At 47.6% G+C, this 16,194-nt stretch overlaps 3 protein-coding genes across 7 annotated transcripts in view; 1 reads left to right on the plus strand and 2 right to left on the minus strand.

Annotated features, from left to right (window-relative positions):
• The window catches only part of LOC129015175 (neuroblastoma breakpoint family member 3-like), a 49,608-nt gene extending 45,085 nt beyond the window's left edge, over positions 1 to 4,523 (minus strand). The window contains exon 1 of one of the 5 annotated variants that reach the window (XM_063664036.1): positions 3,896 to 4,523. The gene's annotated coding sequence lies outside the window, so the exon portion shown is untranslated. Of the gene's footprint in view, positions 1 to 3,132; positions 3,164 to 3,359; positions 3,531 to 3,558; positions 3,579 to 3,895 lie in introns of those variants that run through there. The other 4 variants (XM_063664041.1, XM_063664047.1, XM_063664050.1 and 1 more) reach the window with 4 other exon arrangements.
• LOC129015142 (neuroblastoma breakpoint family member 11-like) overlaps positions 1 to 16,194 on the plus strand; it is a 2,260,169-nt gene that overhangs the window by 1,353,034 nt on the left and 890,941 nt on the right.
• Positions 11,910 to 14,883, minus strand: LOC129015356 (uncharacterized). The gene is made up of 2 exons (XM_054453191.2): positions 14,651 to 14,883; positions 11,910 to 14,230 (listed from the first exon to the last, which is right to left on the minus strand). The coding sequence occupies exon 2, from the start codon at positions 12,847 to 12,849 to the stop codon at positions 12,049 to 12,051; it is 801 nt and encodes a 266-aa protein (XP_054309166.1). The 5' UTR covers positions 12,850 to 14,230; positions 14,651 to 14,883; the 3' UTR covers positions 11,910 to 12,048.

Consider the following 16,194-nt stretch of genomic DNA (forward strand, 5'->3'; position numbering starts at 1 on the left):
TGAACAAGAATTCGATTCTGTTAGGGAATTAAGAGTGTGTGGGTATAGTTAGTTAATGCTTATTGAACTATCTTTGGAATCTCATCTAGTGGTCTATCTAGTCTACCTGTACATTCTATAGGCTGTCTCACTGAGCTTTCACTAGGTTATGCTGCAGTAACAAAAGCCCCAAAATCTTAGCAGCTACACATACAAAGGTTTATTTTTCATTGACATTTCCTTTTATGGCAGGTTGACTATGATTCTGCTCTATACAAGCTACTTTATTTGTTAGATGGTGAAAACCGTGACACTTGGAGATTGTCGAATATGGTATTAGTATGTTCATTCATTCATTCATTTAACAAATATTTATTCAATATCTGTTTCATGCCAGGCAAGGTCAAGTACTGAGAATACAGTGGTGAATAAAAGAAATGAAATCTCTAATTTCCAGGAGCTTATATTGAAAATGAGATTGAACACATATAAAAAAATCATAATAACAATAATGAATACTATATTTACAAATAATAGCTGTAAGAGATTTTAGTACCTGTTTTAAATTAGAAAAATATAAAAATTATTAAAACTAAAATGGCCAGGTGTGATGGCTCACACCTGTAATCCCAACACTTTGGGATGCCAAGGTGGGACAATCAACTGAGCCCAGGAGTTTGAAACTAGTCTGGGCACCACAGGAAGACCCTGTCTACAAAAAATAAAAAATTAGCCGGGCATGGTGGTGCATGCCTGTAATCCCAGCACTCTGGGAGGCTGAAGCAAGCAGACTACTTGAGCCCAAGGGTTTGAGACCAACCTGGGAAACATGTTGAATCCCCATCTCTACAGAAAATACAAAAATTAGCCAGGCATGGTGGCACACGCCTATAGTTGCAGCTACTCAGGAGGCTGAGGCAGGAGGATTGCTTGAGCCAGGAAGTGGAGGTTGCAGTGAGCTGAGATTATGCCAACACACTCCAGCCTGGGCAACAGAGTAAGACCCTGTCTGAAAAAAAAAATGCAAAAACTAAAATAAAATTGCTATAAGGTTGATACAGAAAAGTGTGTTCATATTCTTAGGCTAGGCATTGATTTCTTTTTTCTTTCTTTCTTTTTTTTTTTTTTTTTTTGTACAAGACAGGTCTTGCTCTGTCAACCAGGCTGGAGTACAGTAGTGTAATCTCGGCTCACTGCAACCTCCGCCTCCTGGGTTCAAGCAATTCTCCTGCCTCAGCCTTCCAAGTAGCTGGGATTACAGGTGCCCACCACCACACCCGGCTAATTTTTGTATTTTTAGTAGAGACGGGGTTTCACCATGTTGACCAGGCTGGTTTCATACTCCTGACCTCGTGATTCACCTGCCTAGGCCTCCCAAAGTGCTGGGATTACAGGCGTGAGCCACCGCACCTGGCCAGGCATTGATTTCTTAAACAGGACACAATAAGCAGTAATCATAAAGGAAAAGATTTATAAATTATATTTCATTTAAATTAAGATACTCTGGCCGGGTGAGGTAGCTCATGCCTATAATCCCAACACTTTGGGAGGCCGAGGCAGGTGTATCACTTGAGCCCAGGAATTCCACATCAGGCTATGCAACATGGCAAAACCCCATGTCTACTAAAAATACAAAAAACAGCTGAGCATGGCAGTGGTCTCCTGTAGGTCCCAGCTACCTGGGGGCTGAGGAAGGAGCATCACCTGAGCCTTGGGAGGTCGAGGTTGCACTAAGCTGTGATTGTACCACTGCACTCCAGCCTGGGCAACAGAGTGAGATCTTGTCTCAAAAAGAAAAAAAATTAGAGAATCTCCAATCATGAAAAAACATCATTAAAAGAGTGAAAACGCAAGCTGCAGATTGAAAAAAGAGAAATGCAATACATATATATCCTAGAAAGGATGCATATCCAGAATAAAGTATTACAAATCAACAGAAAAGCATATCAATGAAAACTGGATAAAAAGATTTAACAGGCACTTCATAAAAGAGGACATATAAACGGCAATAAAAGATACTCAATCTCAATACCAGGAAAATGGAAGTTGAAACCACATTGATATATTACTGCACCTCTTCTAGAATAACAAAATAATTTTTAACTAACAAGCATCAGCAAGCATGTGGGGTAACTGGAATATTCCCTGCTAACTGGTAAAACCACTTTGGGAAAATGTTCAGCCATATGTAATACTAAAGTTTTATCATTTATATAGCTCTAAAACCAACAATGCCACTCCTACATATATACCCCAATATAGTAATGTTCTATTTCTTAATCTGTGGTGGTTCATTTAGTAAAACCTCATGACCTGTACTTTTTTTTTTTTTTTTTTTTTTTTGAGACAGGGTTGCACTCTGCCATCCAGGCCAGAGTGCACTGGCACGATCACCGCTCACTGCAATCTCAACCTCCCGGGCTCTGTTGACCACACACAGCTAATTTTTGTATTTTTAGTAGAGATGGCATTTTGCCACGTTGCCCAGGCTGGTCTGGAACTCCTGGGTTCAAGTGATCCGCCCACCTTGGCCTCCCGAAATGCTGGAATTACAGGTGTGATCTACCACGCCCAGATCACCTGCACGTGTAAAATTGTGAACTTCTTCTGTATACTTCAGTAACTTTTCGAAGATTTCTTTGACACAAAGTTCTCAGAAATCTTAAAGCTAGCATTTTAGAATAGAAAAAAAAGAGCTTTTGGTTCACTGGTGAAATTTTACTAATTAAATTTAAAAACAAAAAGAAAGCTATTAATGCATATCAGCTCAGAACAAAGATTAAAAACTACCAGCACATCAGTTTTTCTTAACTTCGTGAAGCAGTGGGATTCATTCTTTCGGCAAAGAAAGGATGAACAACACTGTAACTCAAAGAAAAGATACCACTGCAAGAAAAGGCTTTTTTTTTTTTTTTTAGAGGGAGTCTCGCTCTGTCACCCAGGCTGGAGTGCAGTGACAAGATATCTCCGCTCACTGCAACCTCCGCCTCCCAGGTTCAAGCAAGTCTCCTACCTCAGCCTCCCGAGTAGCTGGGACTACAGGCGCCCCCCCTCCACCCCCACCGCGCCCGCCACCACGCCCAGCTAATTTTTTGTATTTTCAGTAGAGACGGGGTTTCACTGTGTTAGCCAGGATGGTCTCAATCTCCTGACCTCGTGATCCGCCCGCGTCGGCCTCTTAAAGTGCTTCTTTTCGAAAGCAGCTCCACCAGCAAAAGGTAGGAGGAAAGCGAGAAAACCATTCCAAAAGTCTTGGTTAACTCTTGGGTGAAAGGACGCCAAATGAGATGATCTAAGAAGCCTCAAGGAAAGACAGACAGGCACAGAAAAATCACAGCAACTCTTTGGACTGCAAACACCAGCACCACAGTCCAACCTACCAGAAATCCTGTGGTTAATTTGAGGCTTGCCCCGCTAGTCATGAGGTGATTCAGTGATGGCTACAAACTCTCCTCAAGTGCATCCTGGACCTGGCACAGCTGGCTTGCCCATCACCAGCCTGGAGACACCGCCAGGAGCAGAATCCCGGAGGCCAATAAAGACCCCAACTTTGCAAGTCAGTGGCGCGAGCGCTCTTACCCCTCAAGTTCCCAGAAGGAACTGCCTCGAGGGTGGGGTGCGGGATCAGTGTGCCCTACAGGACTTCCGAAGACGTGCACCCGAAGCTGCTCCGTCCCTCCACCCCCCGGGATGCCACAGAACACCCGCCAGCGAGTTTCTTCCCCAGCGCCGACGAGAGGAGGGCTGCGGGCTGCAGCGGCAGGCGAGGAATCAAGCGCAGGGAACTTAGGCCCCGGCGGAGCTCTGCGGCGCCTGGAAGGGTCCGGCGCATCCGCCCCGCTCGCGTAACAAAACTTGCGGCGGCCCAGCGCGGCGCGCCTCTGCCCAGCTGTGTGCCCGCGGGTTCCAGACTCACCTCCCGCCCGGCCTGGCGCGGCGCCCTCACCTCCGGAGCGCTGGGTGGACTTCGCAGTAAACTTTAACTTCCCATCCAGGCGGCAGGAGGCAGCGGTACCGCCGTGCCGCCGTGCCTCGGCCCCGCTCCTGGCGCCGCAGGTCGCCCGTCCCGCGTTCCCAAAATCACCAGGCTCACTCAGAAGCTCAGGCAGCCTTGCGACCCTCACCTACCCCTCCCAGCACCGCCGCTGTCTCAACCGCCGCCCAGCACCTTGCCTGCGGCCCGCTGGCTCCTCAGGGTCCGGCTGGGCCGCGTCAGCAGAGCCCAAGGCACAGGCGCAGCGGGGCCTTAAAGGGACCCGGCCGCCTCTACCGCACAACGGGTTCGGGCCGCGCGGGCCGAGAAAAGGAGTAATGGAGGACAGAGTGCAGCGGGGACGGGAAAATCCCTCTCTCCCCTCCGCCTCTCTTTCAAAGCACCAGCCCTTGACCCTGCAATTCGCTGATTTCCCCGGCCACTTGAACCGCCCCTGCCAGGTTAAAGAGACGGGAGACACACCCCCTCGGAAGCCCGGAGCGACCCCGCGTTTAGGACTGCAGGCCTCGCGCTGCCGCACCGCCCCATAGTCTGACTTCCAGGCTCGGCCGGCGGCGCAGACGCACAGGCGTCGGAAGGCAGCCCCCAGCTCCCCCGAGAGGTGGCCTTAGGTCACTCGCAAAAACAATAACCAACGTGTCAATGGCACTTGTATTTATTTTCTAATATAAATTTATAACAGATTTCGCAGATGGGCTTCCACTGAAATAAGCCTTTGAGAAAAAGAAAAACTTTTTTTTAAACAAGATTAGGAAATACCAAGAAATAGGAAGTAAAGCCATGCCATCTACCCAGCTAAAAACTTTGAAAACTTGAAATTTTATCTAAGGCAAATGTTTGCATAATTTTAAGTCGTGCCATTATTTCAAGTCAATTTCAATTAACAATTTCAATGCAACTAAATACATCTATAAGAAAACTAAGATACATCCCTGATAATCTACCTTTCCCCTCCTATATTCCATCCATCAGCAAATCCTACTGGTTTTTACCTTCCAAATTTTCCTGGAATCTGTCCTCTTCTATCTCCTCCATCACCACCCTAGTCTAGGCTACCTTCACCTGGGGAATGGGGGTGGAGGGACTACTGACCTAGTCTCCTTGTGGTTTACCCATATCCCCTTTATCGCCTCTCTAATCTCAACACAACAGGCAGAGTGGCTTTTTCAAAATGTAATGTGAACCCTGTCACTTCCCAGCCCAAACCACTTAAACACCTTCCCATTCTCTTAGACAAAATCTCCTAACTAACCAAGCCCTGAATGGCCAGGCGCTTTGCCCACCTCTCCATGTCTTCTTACAGGTCAAACCAATTCCATCCTGCTCTCTCTGCTCCAGCCAAACTGGCGTCTTTTATTCCCTATTTTCCCAACTTCCTGGACTCCACAGAGCTTTTGCTCATGCTTTGCTCTGTGCCTGAAGATTCTTCCAACCCTCATCCTTCTGATAACAGCTGTAGTCTCCACCTCTGAGAGGCAACTTCCGACCTCCCTACGGTGGTCCCTTACTCCTATCACATTGCATAAAACTGTAATCGAGTGGTTATGTTGGGGAATGTTTTACCATCAGCTCCGTAAGTCCAGGATTTGGTTTTGTTTGGCTCGTGGTTGTATTTCCACATTTGTGAAATACATATTTGTTCCTAAATGAGAACAATAAATGCTAGAAGTTGAAGTAAATTTGGCATAAAGTCAGAGAAAGGTAAAATGTCACAATCTGATATTTGGAGTCAGAATCTAAAAACTTCAATTATATTAAAACTGATTTTATATCGTTTTAGGCTTGGTTATTGCAGGGATTCTTTGGGTAATCTTTAAAACTGAGTTCTCAGAGAGCCTTGTATAAACACCTGAATTAATAATGATAGCCCTGGGATGGTCCACATAAAACTAATAACATTGGTTGCTTCAAGAGAGGAAGACCGAGCCAGGCACAGTTGCTCATGCCTGTAACCCAAGCACTTTGGGAGGCCAAGGCTGACAGATCATTTGAGCTCAGGAGTTTGAGACTAGCCTGGGCAACTTGGTGAGACCCTGTCTCTACACAAAATACAAGCAAAATTAGCTGGGCTTGGTGGGCACCTGTAGTCCCAGCTGTTTGGGAGGCTGAGGTGGGAGGATTGCTTGAGTCCAGAAGGTTGAGAGGCTGCAGTGAGCCATGATCATGCCACTGCACTCCCGCCTGGATGACAGAGCAAGATCCTGTCAAAAAAAAAAAAAGAGAGAGAGAAAGAAAGACTCTTGACTGTTGGCTACTGGTGGGAAGGAGGTTTTTACTACATCCCCAATTGGACCTTTTTATTTTAAAGTATGTGAAGATAAATAAATGACACAAAAGAGTGCATACCATCCCATTTATTTGAAATTCTGGAAAAGGCAAAATTAATCTGTGGTGAAAAAATCATAACAGCAGTTCCTTCTAGCAGGATATTGACTGGGAAGGTACACAAGAGAAATTTCTGGGTGCTAAAAATGGTCTGTCTTGTTAGGGGTATGAATTACATAAGTGTATTCATTTATCAAAAAATTCAGTTAACATTTCAATGAATGTAAATTTTATCTTAAAAACTATAAAAATAACTTAAAATTTAAAATCTAGTAGCTAACACCTAGTTGAGCACTCAGTGTGTATGGGTATTGGCCAAAGCTATACATACACAATTTTGTTTAGTCCTCATACTGTCCTCACGAGGTAGGTATTATTATCATAACCCCCTTGCATATGAAGAAGCCCAAATTTAGTAAATACTAAATAACTTTCCTTAATTTATACCCCCTGGAAAATGGGGGAAGAGCTTTGAATACCATCAGTCAAATGCCAGAAGTTATTAAACATTAGACCCTATAGCACTTCTCTGAAATTGTAATATTTTTTGGCATATATATAACTCATCTTCTAGGTCAAGAACTTCACAATGATTGAAATCATAGTTTGCTTTTTGTTTATTTGAGGTTTATGTGTTTATTTTATGTCGTTATTTTAAAGACTAGGTCTTGGCTGGGCATGGTGGCTCATGCCTGTAATCCCAGGACTTGGGAGGCCAAGGTGTGTGGATCACTTGAGGTTAGGAGTTCGAGGCCAGCCTGGCAAACATGGTGAAACACCATCTCTACTAAAAATGCAAAATTAGCTAAGTGTGGTGGCGCATGCCTGTAATCCCAGTTACTCGGGAGGCTGAGGCAGAAGAATCACTTGAACCCAGGAGGTGGAGGTTGCAGTGAGGTAAGATTGTGCCACTGAACTCCAGCCTGGGCCACAGAGTGAGACTCCATTTCAGAAAAAAAAAAAAAAAAAAAGACTGAGTCTCACTAGGTTGCCCAGGCTGCACTTGGACTGTTGAAATCAAGCCATCCTCCTGCCTAGGCGCCTTGAGTAGCTGGGACTACAGGCACACACTATCACGCCCAATATTTTTGTCTTAAGTTTCTAAGGAGTCCCAACACTGCACAGTAGCTGTTCAATGTATTTTGAGTGAGTGATTAAAAACAAGCTTGGTGTTGATTTTATTGGTACAATTTATGTTTACATATGTAATGTTTATATTATATGCTTTTTATATATTTATATGTGTGTAGGTATATAATTGGCACCAACTTAGCACAATTGGCACCAACTTAGCATTGTTGTGCTTAAGTGCCTGAGATGTATCTGAAATGAATAGACCTGAGAAGAGAAGCTTGTGTCATTAGCTCTGACCCTGCAGCACTAATCCTGGTTTTACCCCTTTCTTTCACTCACCCTGAGCACATCAATTTATTTGGTGAAAGAGCTTACACTTTAACATCTCACTGAAATAGCTCATTCCAAAGAAAGAGCTAATTCTAACCTATCACAAGTGCTTGAGTATTTGCATAAGTGAAATTTCACTGTATGAGTTTCATCCAACACCACCTCTGCTCCAGCTCCTGCTACTCTACTGCTCATACCGTGGAACTCCACAGGTGGAGTAGAAGATCATCAGAGAGAGTTTCATTTGCAGTAAATTCGGTGTGCAACAGGCAAAGCAACAAGGAGTCAAGGTGAGGCAGGAGAACAGCAGAGGGAAGTGGAAGTGGAAGAGGGAAGTTGGATAAAGGGCGAACTGAGTAGGAGCAGAAGCAGGATAAAGAGGTGGGTGAGCAAGAAGCAAGATAAGCAGAAGTTGAGCAGCGAAAACAAAAGTGAGATGGAGTAGTGAGTAAAAGTTCATGGCTCACAGGATCCAGAGCAAACCAGTAAAAGGCACGCATATGAGAGAGAAAAAGTAGCCTTAAAATGACACCGTATGATAATCAGCTCATTAAAGCTAATGCATATGGACTGCATATCATGGGTGTACTTAAAATTATGGGATGGAGGTGACACGGAAGCACACAGGGGCCAAGTAACTAAGCAACCCACCTATCAATCAGAAGGCACATGCTGGGTAGAAATTAGGCAGCCCCGGGAAGAGGAGAAAAAAAAAAAAAAACATATAAAAAGACCCAAAGCCCAAAGTTCACCAAACTGACGCTGATCTCATTTTGCAGAAGTCAGCCCGTTCTCCCCTCTCTGAGAGTGTTACTGTGCTTAATAAGTCTCTTGCTGCTTTGCTACGTGTGTGTGTCACTTCCAATTCTTTGTTAAAGACACCAAGAACCTGGGACTTCACACCACCAGCCGGTAACAAAGGTATGTAAGCTTGGGAGGGAGGGAAGAAAGAAGGGAGCCAGAGGAGATTCAGACATGAGATGCATTCACCCTATGAGTTGAACCCCGGTCTCCAGCGTGGGAGTTGACAATTCTATTACTGAACCATCAATGCTCCGTGTGGTATAACCTCTCATAGTTTTTTTTTTTCTTCTTAAAGAGAATCTCTAGTGCTATGGGCAGGCATGAGCAGGCAGGGAGGATGGAGGTGGGAAAGTTCTATAATAGGCTTACACAGTTATTTTTGGAAAACAGAGCTAAGAAAGCAACAGGCACTTGAAGCAAAGGCTTGCCCTAAACCTTCCACTGTTTGCCCAGGGAAGAAATTTTGGAGTGAAATTTTCACTTTCTCTCTTGTGTAGATCTCTGAAAGACACAAAAGTTTGGATGACAGTCGTTTTGATTCTTGGACTTTACTAGAGGCTCCAAAGACGCATCTGAGGAGAAAAGCTCTGGGTCCCTGGGATGACTGTGCCCCTCGACATAGCCTCCTGGAGTGGCCAAAGAGAGTGTGGATAAGAAAAGAAATATTGGAGTGAGTTTTCACTCACTCCCACTTCTGTAGGTTTCTTAAAAACATGAGTTTAGAAGCAAGACACTTGGCGTTTTCAAATGACTCGAAAGAGATGTAGATGAAGAGAAGCTCGGTCATCCCACAAATCTTCCGGAGTAACCTGGACACATCCCTAAATCTCCAGCTCCTGGGTCTTCGAAAGCCTGTTTGTCTCAGGGTTGGGAGGAAAGGGTTTGGAAAGCACCAAGGCAAGGGTTGGCAGAAAGATTACCTCATCAGTGAGGAAATGAAATTTCCAGAAGTTTTTGCCAGATCTGGGACCAGAGACAAATGCTGGATGAATTTCCTATGCAAACCTTTTTTAGAACCACCTCTTCAAAGGCCTTCCAGAGACTTCAAAATTAGATCTGGTGAAACCGCTCCCAGTAAGGGATTGGTAGTTCAGCGGCAGAATCTTTGTCTCCCACGCCGGCGACTCGGGTACGACTCCCGGCCATGCAGACCTTCTTACCGTTCCGGCAGGAAGGGCTACTACGTTTCTACCCAACAAAGTTATTATATTATACAGGCTGTACTGCATTTATGGACCTTGGTCGTGGCAGCTAGAAGCTAACCTGAGGGGCGTGCCACCTCTGGAGCATTCTCTGTGCTCGAACTAATCCCGAAATTTACAGTTCCTATGCTCGAAGCCTGTCCTTGAAAGTGGGGAGTGTTTCCGGTGGGTTGCTGCAGTTTTGAATACTGGGAATTAAAACCTTTGCTACTTTCATCTAGTCTCCGGGCAAACCCCTGGGTAACCCAAAGCCCATCAGAGGGATTCGCATGCTGGGCTTTCCTCTACGTTAGGCCACGTCTCACTAAGGAGCCAGGATCAAGAAGGTCCGGGAAGGAGAGAAGCTGCGGGGTCCGGGGAGATTCTTCGGTGGTTGGTCGGAGAGGCTTCAGCGGCCCAAGGAAAAGGGATGCGTGTGGGGACGTATCCTCGTAGAGATGAGGGGCGCGGCGGAGACTCTCACGCAGAGGTGTGCCCAAACACCGAGTTACTTAACCTCGTCAACCACCTTGGCATCCGCGCCTTCCGTGGGCCCGTCGGTCTTTCGGGAGAGATTCTATGTCCCTGGTATTGTGTGTCAACAGGTGTTAGCCTGATAGTTATATTTTTAATGAGAGAAAACGAACTACAGAATTTGCGAGTTTTGTTTTTTTCTTCTGGTTTTGCTTTATACCTCTTGGATTCTCCTTCCAAAGGATTCCGATCTGAGGGGCACTGAGGTGTGACTATGGTAGACAAGGGGTGGTTAATTTTCATCCAAAAATCTTTGGCGGATTCCCTTGCTCTCCCGCTCCGCAGTCTAACAGCAGTTTAAAACAGAAGATCAGAAACATTTGGAGAGTTTTTTCTCTGCGTTCTAATGATAAACTTGATTTATTCAATTCCAAAAGTTTCCTTATTCTGAGGTTGTCTTTCTATATTTTGAGTATAAAACCATGGCCATACTATGTTGGACCCACGAAGATTCTTCTCTTCACTTGTTTATTTGTAAAGTCTCTTTGTAATCTCAGAATTTCCTGAGTAAACTGGAAACTGTTATACATAATTCTGTGTTTTTGAGCATTCTTTGTAAACAGGAATCAGGATTGGGGGTGCGGAAGGAGGGAGGAGTAGGAGTGCTGATTTGTGTAACGGAAAATCATAGATTACTTATGTGATGGGACAAAGGTTTTAAAAACTCTTAGCGTCCCCAGATTTCCCCTTTTACTGTTTGCTGAAGAAAATTCTGTCCTTGACTCCCTTCCTTACCCTCTCCTGGCCTGTGAGAAGCTCTGCCCTATTCAATTTACTTCCTCCTCCCCTCCCCGCCACCCTCCCCCAGGCAGCCCCCTTCTCTTTTTCAGGGAAGCCGCTGGAGGAAAGTCGGGTTTGTGAGAAGACCCACACAGGCAAGGACAGCAGGAGAACAGTGACATAGTTACACTCTTGACACCAGCACTGTCATTAAGAAGTTGTGAAAAGACAAAGACAACAGAGGAGAGCAGAGAATAAAATCTCCGTTTCAGCTATTCCAGGATGTTGTGCCAATTGTCCAGTGCCCATGATAGGAAGTAGTAAGGAGCTAGGGACATTTTTCCTGAAGGCTTCCATTGCTAGCAAAATCTCATTAAAGGTGTCTACATTGATAGATTGGCCACAGGATGGATAAAAGAACAGGCTCTGGCTTACCTCTGCCAAGATATATGTGCAAGAATACTCTCTGCAACATTAATTTTTATTGTAAAATAGCAGAATAAATTTGTTATTCAATCATTATATAATGTTCAAATGTATGTGACTATATTTGGACAATGAAAAATGCAGTCGTTAAAAATAGACAATACAGATGATTCAGATGATGTTACTGCCGAAAATAATAACAGATGACAATTACTGAGCATTTATGGCACTCTTACATACATTAACTTATTTAAAGTTCAGAACAACCAAGGAAATGAGCAACCTGTGGCGGGCGTGAGAGGTTCTGTGGCACAAAAGGAAGATAGGCATTCAAGGAACACCATGATAGAAGAGCCGCAGTAGGCCGGGCGCGGAGGCTCACGCCTGTAATCCCAGCACTTTGGGAGGCTGAGGCGGGCGGATCACGAGGCCAGGAGATCGAGACCATCCTGGCTAACAGGGCGAAACCTCCTCTCAACTAAAAATACAAAAAATTAGCCGGGCGTGGTGGCACACGCCTGTAGTCCCAGCTACTCGGGAGGCTGAGGCAGAAGAATCGCTTCAACCCGGGAGGCGGAGGTTGCAGTGCGCCACTGCACTCCAGCCTGGGCGACAGAGCGAGATTCGGTCCCCAAAGAGAAGAAGAAGACCCGCAGTAGGAGGAAGAGAGAGGAAGAGGAGTCAGCCAGCTGGGATGCTGGAAGCCGTTGGATAGCTCAGGCTGAGAGAGGGCGCTGTGCTCCGCAAGCCTCCCTGCAACAGCAGGCCTCGGGCCACCTTTCTCCAGGAAGACGCTCCAGACCTCTGGTATCCGTTGAGATCTAGTTTCCCTTGAGACGCTGCAAAGCGCATCGTCCTCGAGCATTTCTCCTCTCCCCAAGACCCTCCGAAGGAAGGATGAGCGGACGGAAGATTCACGCCGAAGTGGTCAAGCGCCCAGATCCCCGGCTTCCCTGGGAGCATTTCCCAAGTTTCTTTCATGGGTAAGAGTGGGCCCTGCAGGATAATGCCTCCGGTTCTATGAGGAGCAGTGGGGGAGATGCCCACGTGGCCAGCTCTGTGGGCTACGGGACCCAGGCCTTCCAGGAGGAGCGAGGAGTCCTGGGCCCGGGTCCATTCCGCTGGACCCGCGGTGCCAAGAGAAGCAGCAAGGCAAGGGGTCCCCTCCCACCTCAGGGTCTGTGTCCTACTGGAGTTAGGAGACTTACATCCAACTCCCTCTCCAAGTGTTAGAGAGGAGGCTAGGTCTTTCCCACGAGCTGGGGAGGAAGAGGAGGCAGAGGCGGGAGGAAGCCGGCTGAGATGTGTGAAGAAGCTCTGGCTATAGCGGGTAGGGAGAGGGCGCGCGGGACCCAGGAGCCTCCGTGCGGAGCCAGGCCTCAGGAGCAGCCGCCTTGCTCCTGGAAGGGGTGCCTCCCTCCATCTTGTGTCCAAAGACTGTAGGGAGACCTTCTCGCCTGGTGGGAAAGCGACGTCTCCCATGCTTTCCCACCACGCAGGTCTTGTGTCCCTTTTCCTGCTAGTGTCTGACCGCCAGCCTGTGGGGGCTGCGGCTGCCGCGGTTCTACGCTGGGTGGAGGCTGCCTGCCCGCTAGCCAAGAGCCGCGCTAGGAGGCAAGAGTCGGGAGGTCGTGTGCACGCCGGGAGGAGACCCAAGCTCTGGGTCAGGGCTTTTTTGCCAATAGCCAAATTCAACGTGTAAAAGACAGAGAGCTCACATCTGTCTGTTCGTGAGCTTCAGTAGGAACAACAAGGAAGGCCCTCAAGATCCCTAGGAGGGCGGCGGAAGGGTCTCTGGCTGCTATACCCGCGTCGGCGGCGGTGAGCCAAGGCCTGTCAGGAGCCTGCGCGAACCCAGCCCCCGGGTAGCGCAAACACCACCGCAGACAAGGGCCCCGCGTGTGGGGAAATCGCAGGGGTCAGAGCAGCCGGAGTGCGGTGGACTAGTCTCATCCAGGGAGAACTCCCTTCTTGACCACGGTCTGTCCCCCGCCAGGTAAGAAGAGACGAGGGTCAGTACAGCCTCCTCTCCCCTAGCCAGACGCTCAGGGTCACCACCTTCCCCTCTGCTCCCCCGTCGCCATTCTTCCAACCACTCACTGCCAGAGATTCCACCAACAGTCACCCACAGGACAACCCAGGCCTCCTTTCAGCAGGGGCTCCCGCCCTGCAGCCACCGCGCCCTCTCACCCCCGCAGTTCTGCCCGCCGCCTCTGCCCAGTCTGTGCACTTCACCTCCCTTGCTCCGGCTCTCCCCTGAGCTTTACAGTGGACACAGGGTTCGTCTCAACCCTTCTTGGGAGTACTGAATGGAAAAGGGGGAGCGTGCACAATTGCTTGGTAGAGCGTAGACAGACATTGCGGGATTTGATTGTGGTACCATCCCTTTGATGTCCTAATGATTTTTACACCTGCCTTCTGCTTAGGGCACCGGCCACAGTTTTCCATTAGTGCCTGCTCCACCTGCTGTCGTTGTTGGGTAAGCGAACATCGCCCCCCTGTACCACCCAGTCAACAAATGGGCGGTCCTGGAGGACCTCACCCGCCGCTCACCCCCCTCCCAACCTCACGGCCATCGCCTCCTGTCGCCTCTTCCGAAGGCCTAAGAAGCACGTTAGCTGCGAACTGAGGTGAGGAGGCTCAGCTGACCGCCTGTGTCCGCTGACAACGGGTGCCACGCACAAACGCCACGACTTGGCTTGGCCTCTCTCTTAGTTATTTGCAGCTCAGCCCAATCGGCGCCTCTGGGATGGCGGAGGCGGCAAAGACGGTAGGCTTCTTGGGTGCACCTCCAGGAGAGCTGGCATCTCTGCACGGTGGTGTACACCTGAGCGAGACGCTCAGTCGCTCTCTAAGGCCCCTTCTGCGAATGATGGACACGGAGATAAATAAGAGGGTGTGTCATGAGAGGCCGTCCACCAGGACTTGCCCTCCTTCCCCAGGGTTTGCACCTTGCAGGGAGACTGTTCTGCCTCTGGCTCTTGGAGCAGGCCGGCTGACAGCGGAGTAAAGAAAGGTTACTGCGGGTGGGCAGTCAGTGCAAAACAATTCCCTGACCGGTAATCGAACCCGGGATGCGGTGGTGAAAGGGCTGAATCACAGCCACTACATCAGCACGGGGGCACGGGAGGGTCTTTCTCAACCTTATTGCCATTTAAGTAACTGTTTCTGTGTGCGCTGGGAGTACTTGGGCCTTGTGGGGGTCGCTGGTCGCTCCTGGAGTCATCCCACAAGGCCTTTCCCTCCCTCCTTTCTCCAAAAGAGGAGCCCTCAGGCGACGCACCCAGCACTCTGCGAGGCCCACCAAGGCCACGAGTCCCGAGTCCTGGAGCGAGTTGCAGCGTTCTGGCTGCAGCTGACCACTGACCTAGAGATGTGCCTTTGCGAAGTGGCAGCGCATGGAGAAACAGTCGCGGGTCGCCGGGGCCAGAGCCGCCCACCGGGTAGCCAGGAGCAGGCCGGAGCGAGGAGGCTCCCGGGGTGAGACCGGGGCACCCTGAACATCATAAGGGACTCAGACTTTGGCATCCCCGACGTCATAAAGGATTCACACGGATGCGGAAACCGAGACGGGCTGGATGGAAAACTCTATCCAGAGAGGCTCCGAGGCCCTCAACTGGTCTCCAACCTTCCCCTGCAACCTGCGACACCTGCCATTTTCCCATCTTAGGCTCCAGAAGCAGAATCAAGTGGGATGTCTTGGAAGAAAAACAAACAAAATGCCCACTAGGTGGAGTGAAATGAATCAGGAGCGATTATGTTCAATTTCACCTGTAAGTTTTCTCAAAAGGAGGAGCATTAAGAATCAGCCATCTTAGTACATACTTAAAGGTAAATATTACATTTAAGAAAATCCTTGTTATCTTAATGTGGCACTGAGAAAATACTATCAAGTACAGCACTTGGACTAAGTTAGAACATTAAATACACAGGATCTCTTGATAGAATTATCCTCAGACTTTCCAGTTCTAATCGTCTAGATTTACTGAGACCTGATCCTGTCCCCGCTGATGAAACGTCAGAGGAATGGGATCCTGTAGGTGAAGATCATCAGCTTATAAAATCCTGTTGTCATCAATGGGGGTGGCAGGAAAAGGATGAAGATTGGTTAAGGGGCCAGTGGACTCAGCATTGAAATGAATCATGGACTTGAAGCCAAAAGACTCAGTTTGTGTCCCAGCTCTCTCAAGCAAAGTCCCCAAGTCCCAGTTTCCTCATCTATAAAAAATAATAAAAATACTTAATGGACAAAGTTGTGTGGGAATCAAATGAGATAAAGTATGCTCTGCATATACCCTAAAGTCTTATATAAATAAAGGCATTCTTTTCATCTGAGAAATTGAAGAAAAAGATGCCCTGAACAAGAAAGACAGGAGAAAAGATTTTTTTTTAAATGAAGGATAAAATGATGAAATCCCCCCAGATATTCCTACAGAAAGGCCTTACCCACGAGCTGTAGGCATATATCCGGTCCTAGGGTCCATTTTGGAGTAGCCCAGCACTCAGCCTGGAAGATTGGACACTGAGAAATATGTGCATCCCATTTTTCTAACTAGCAGCATTTTGATCCTGTCTTATTATCCATACCCAGGCTAGCACACGTGATGTTTTCTACTTGCACTTCAGGAGAAGACAGGCATTGGACAAAACGGTCATTCTCACGTTGACCAGGTTTCTGTTCCAGTATCACCCTCCCAGATAGGCCTTTATTCACTCTAAATAGATCACACTGTCTAAAATAGCTACCTTTCCTGCACACAGTCTCTTACTATGCCATTTACTGTCAAAGCTCTTCTCACTCCCTGATATGATTTTGCATGTTTATTT

This window comes from Pongo pygmaeus, chromosome 1 (assembly GCF_028885625.2).
Source record: "Pongo pygmaeus isolate AG05252 chromosome 1, NHGRI_mPonPyg2-v2.0_pri, whole genome shotgun sequence".
Classification (NCBI taxonomy): Eukaryota; Metazoa; Chordata; class Mammalia; order Primates; family Hominidae; genus Pongo; species Pongo pygmaeus.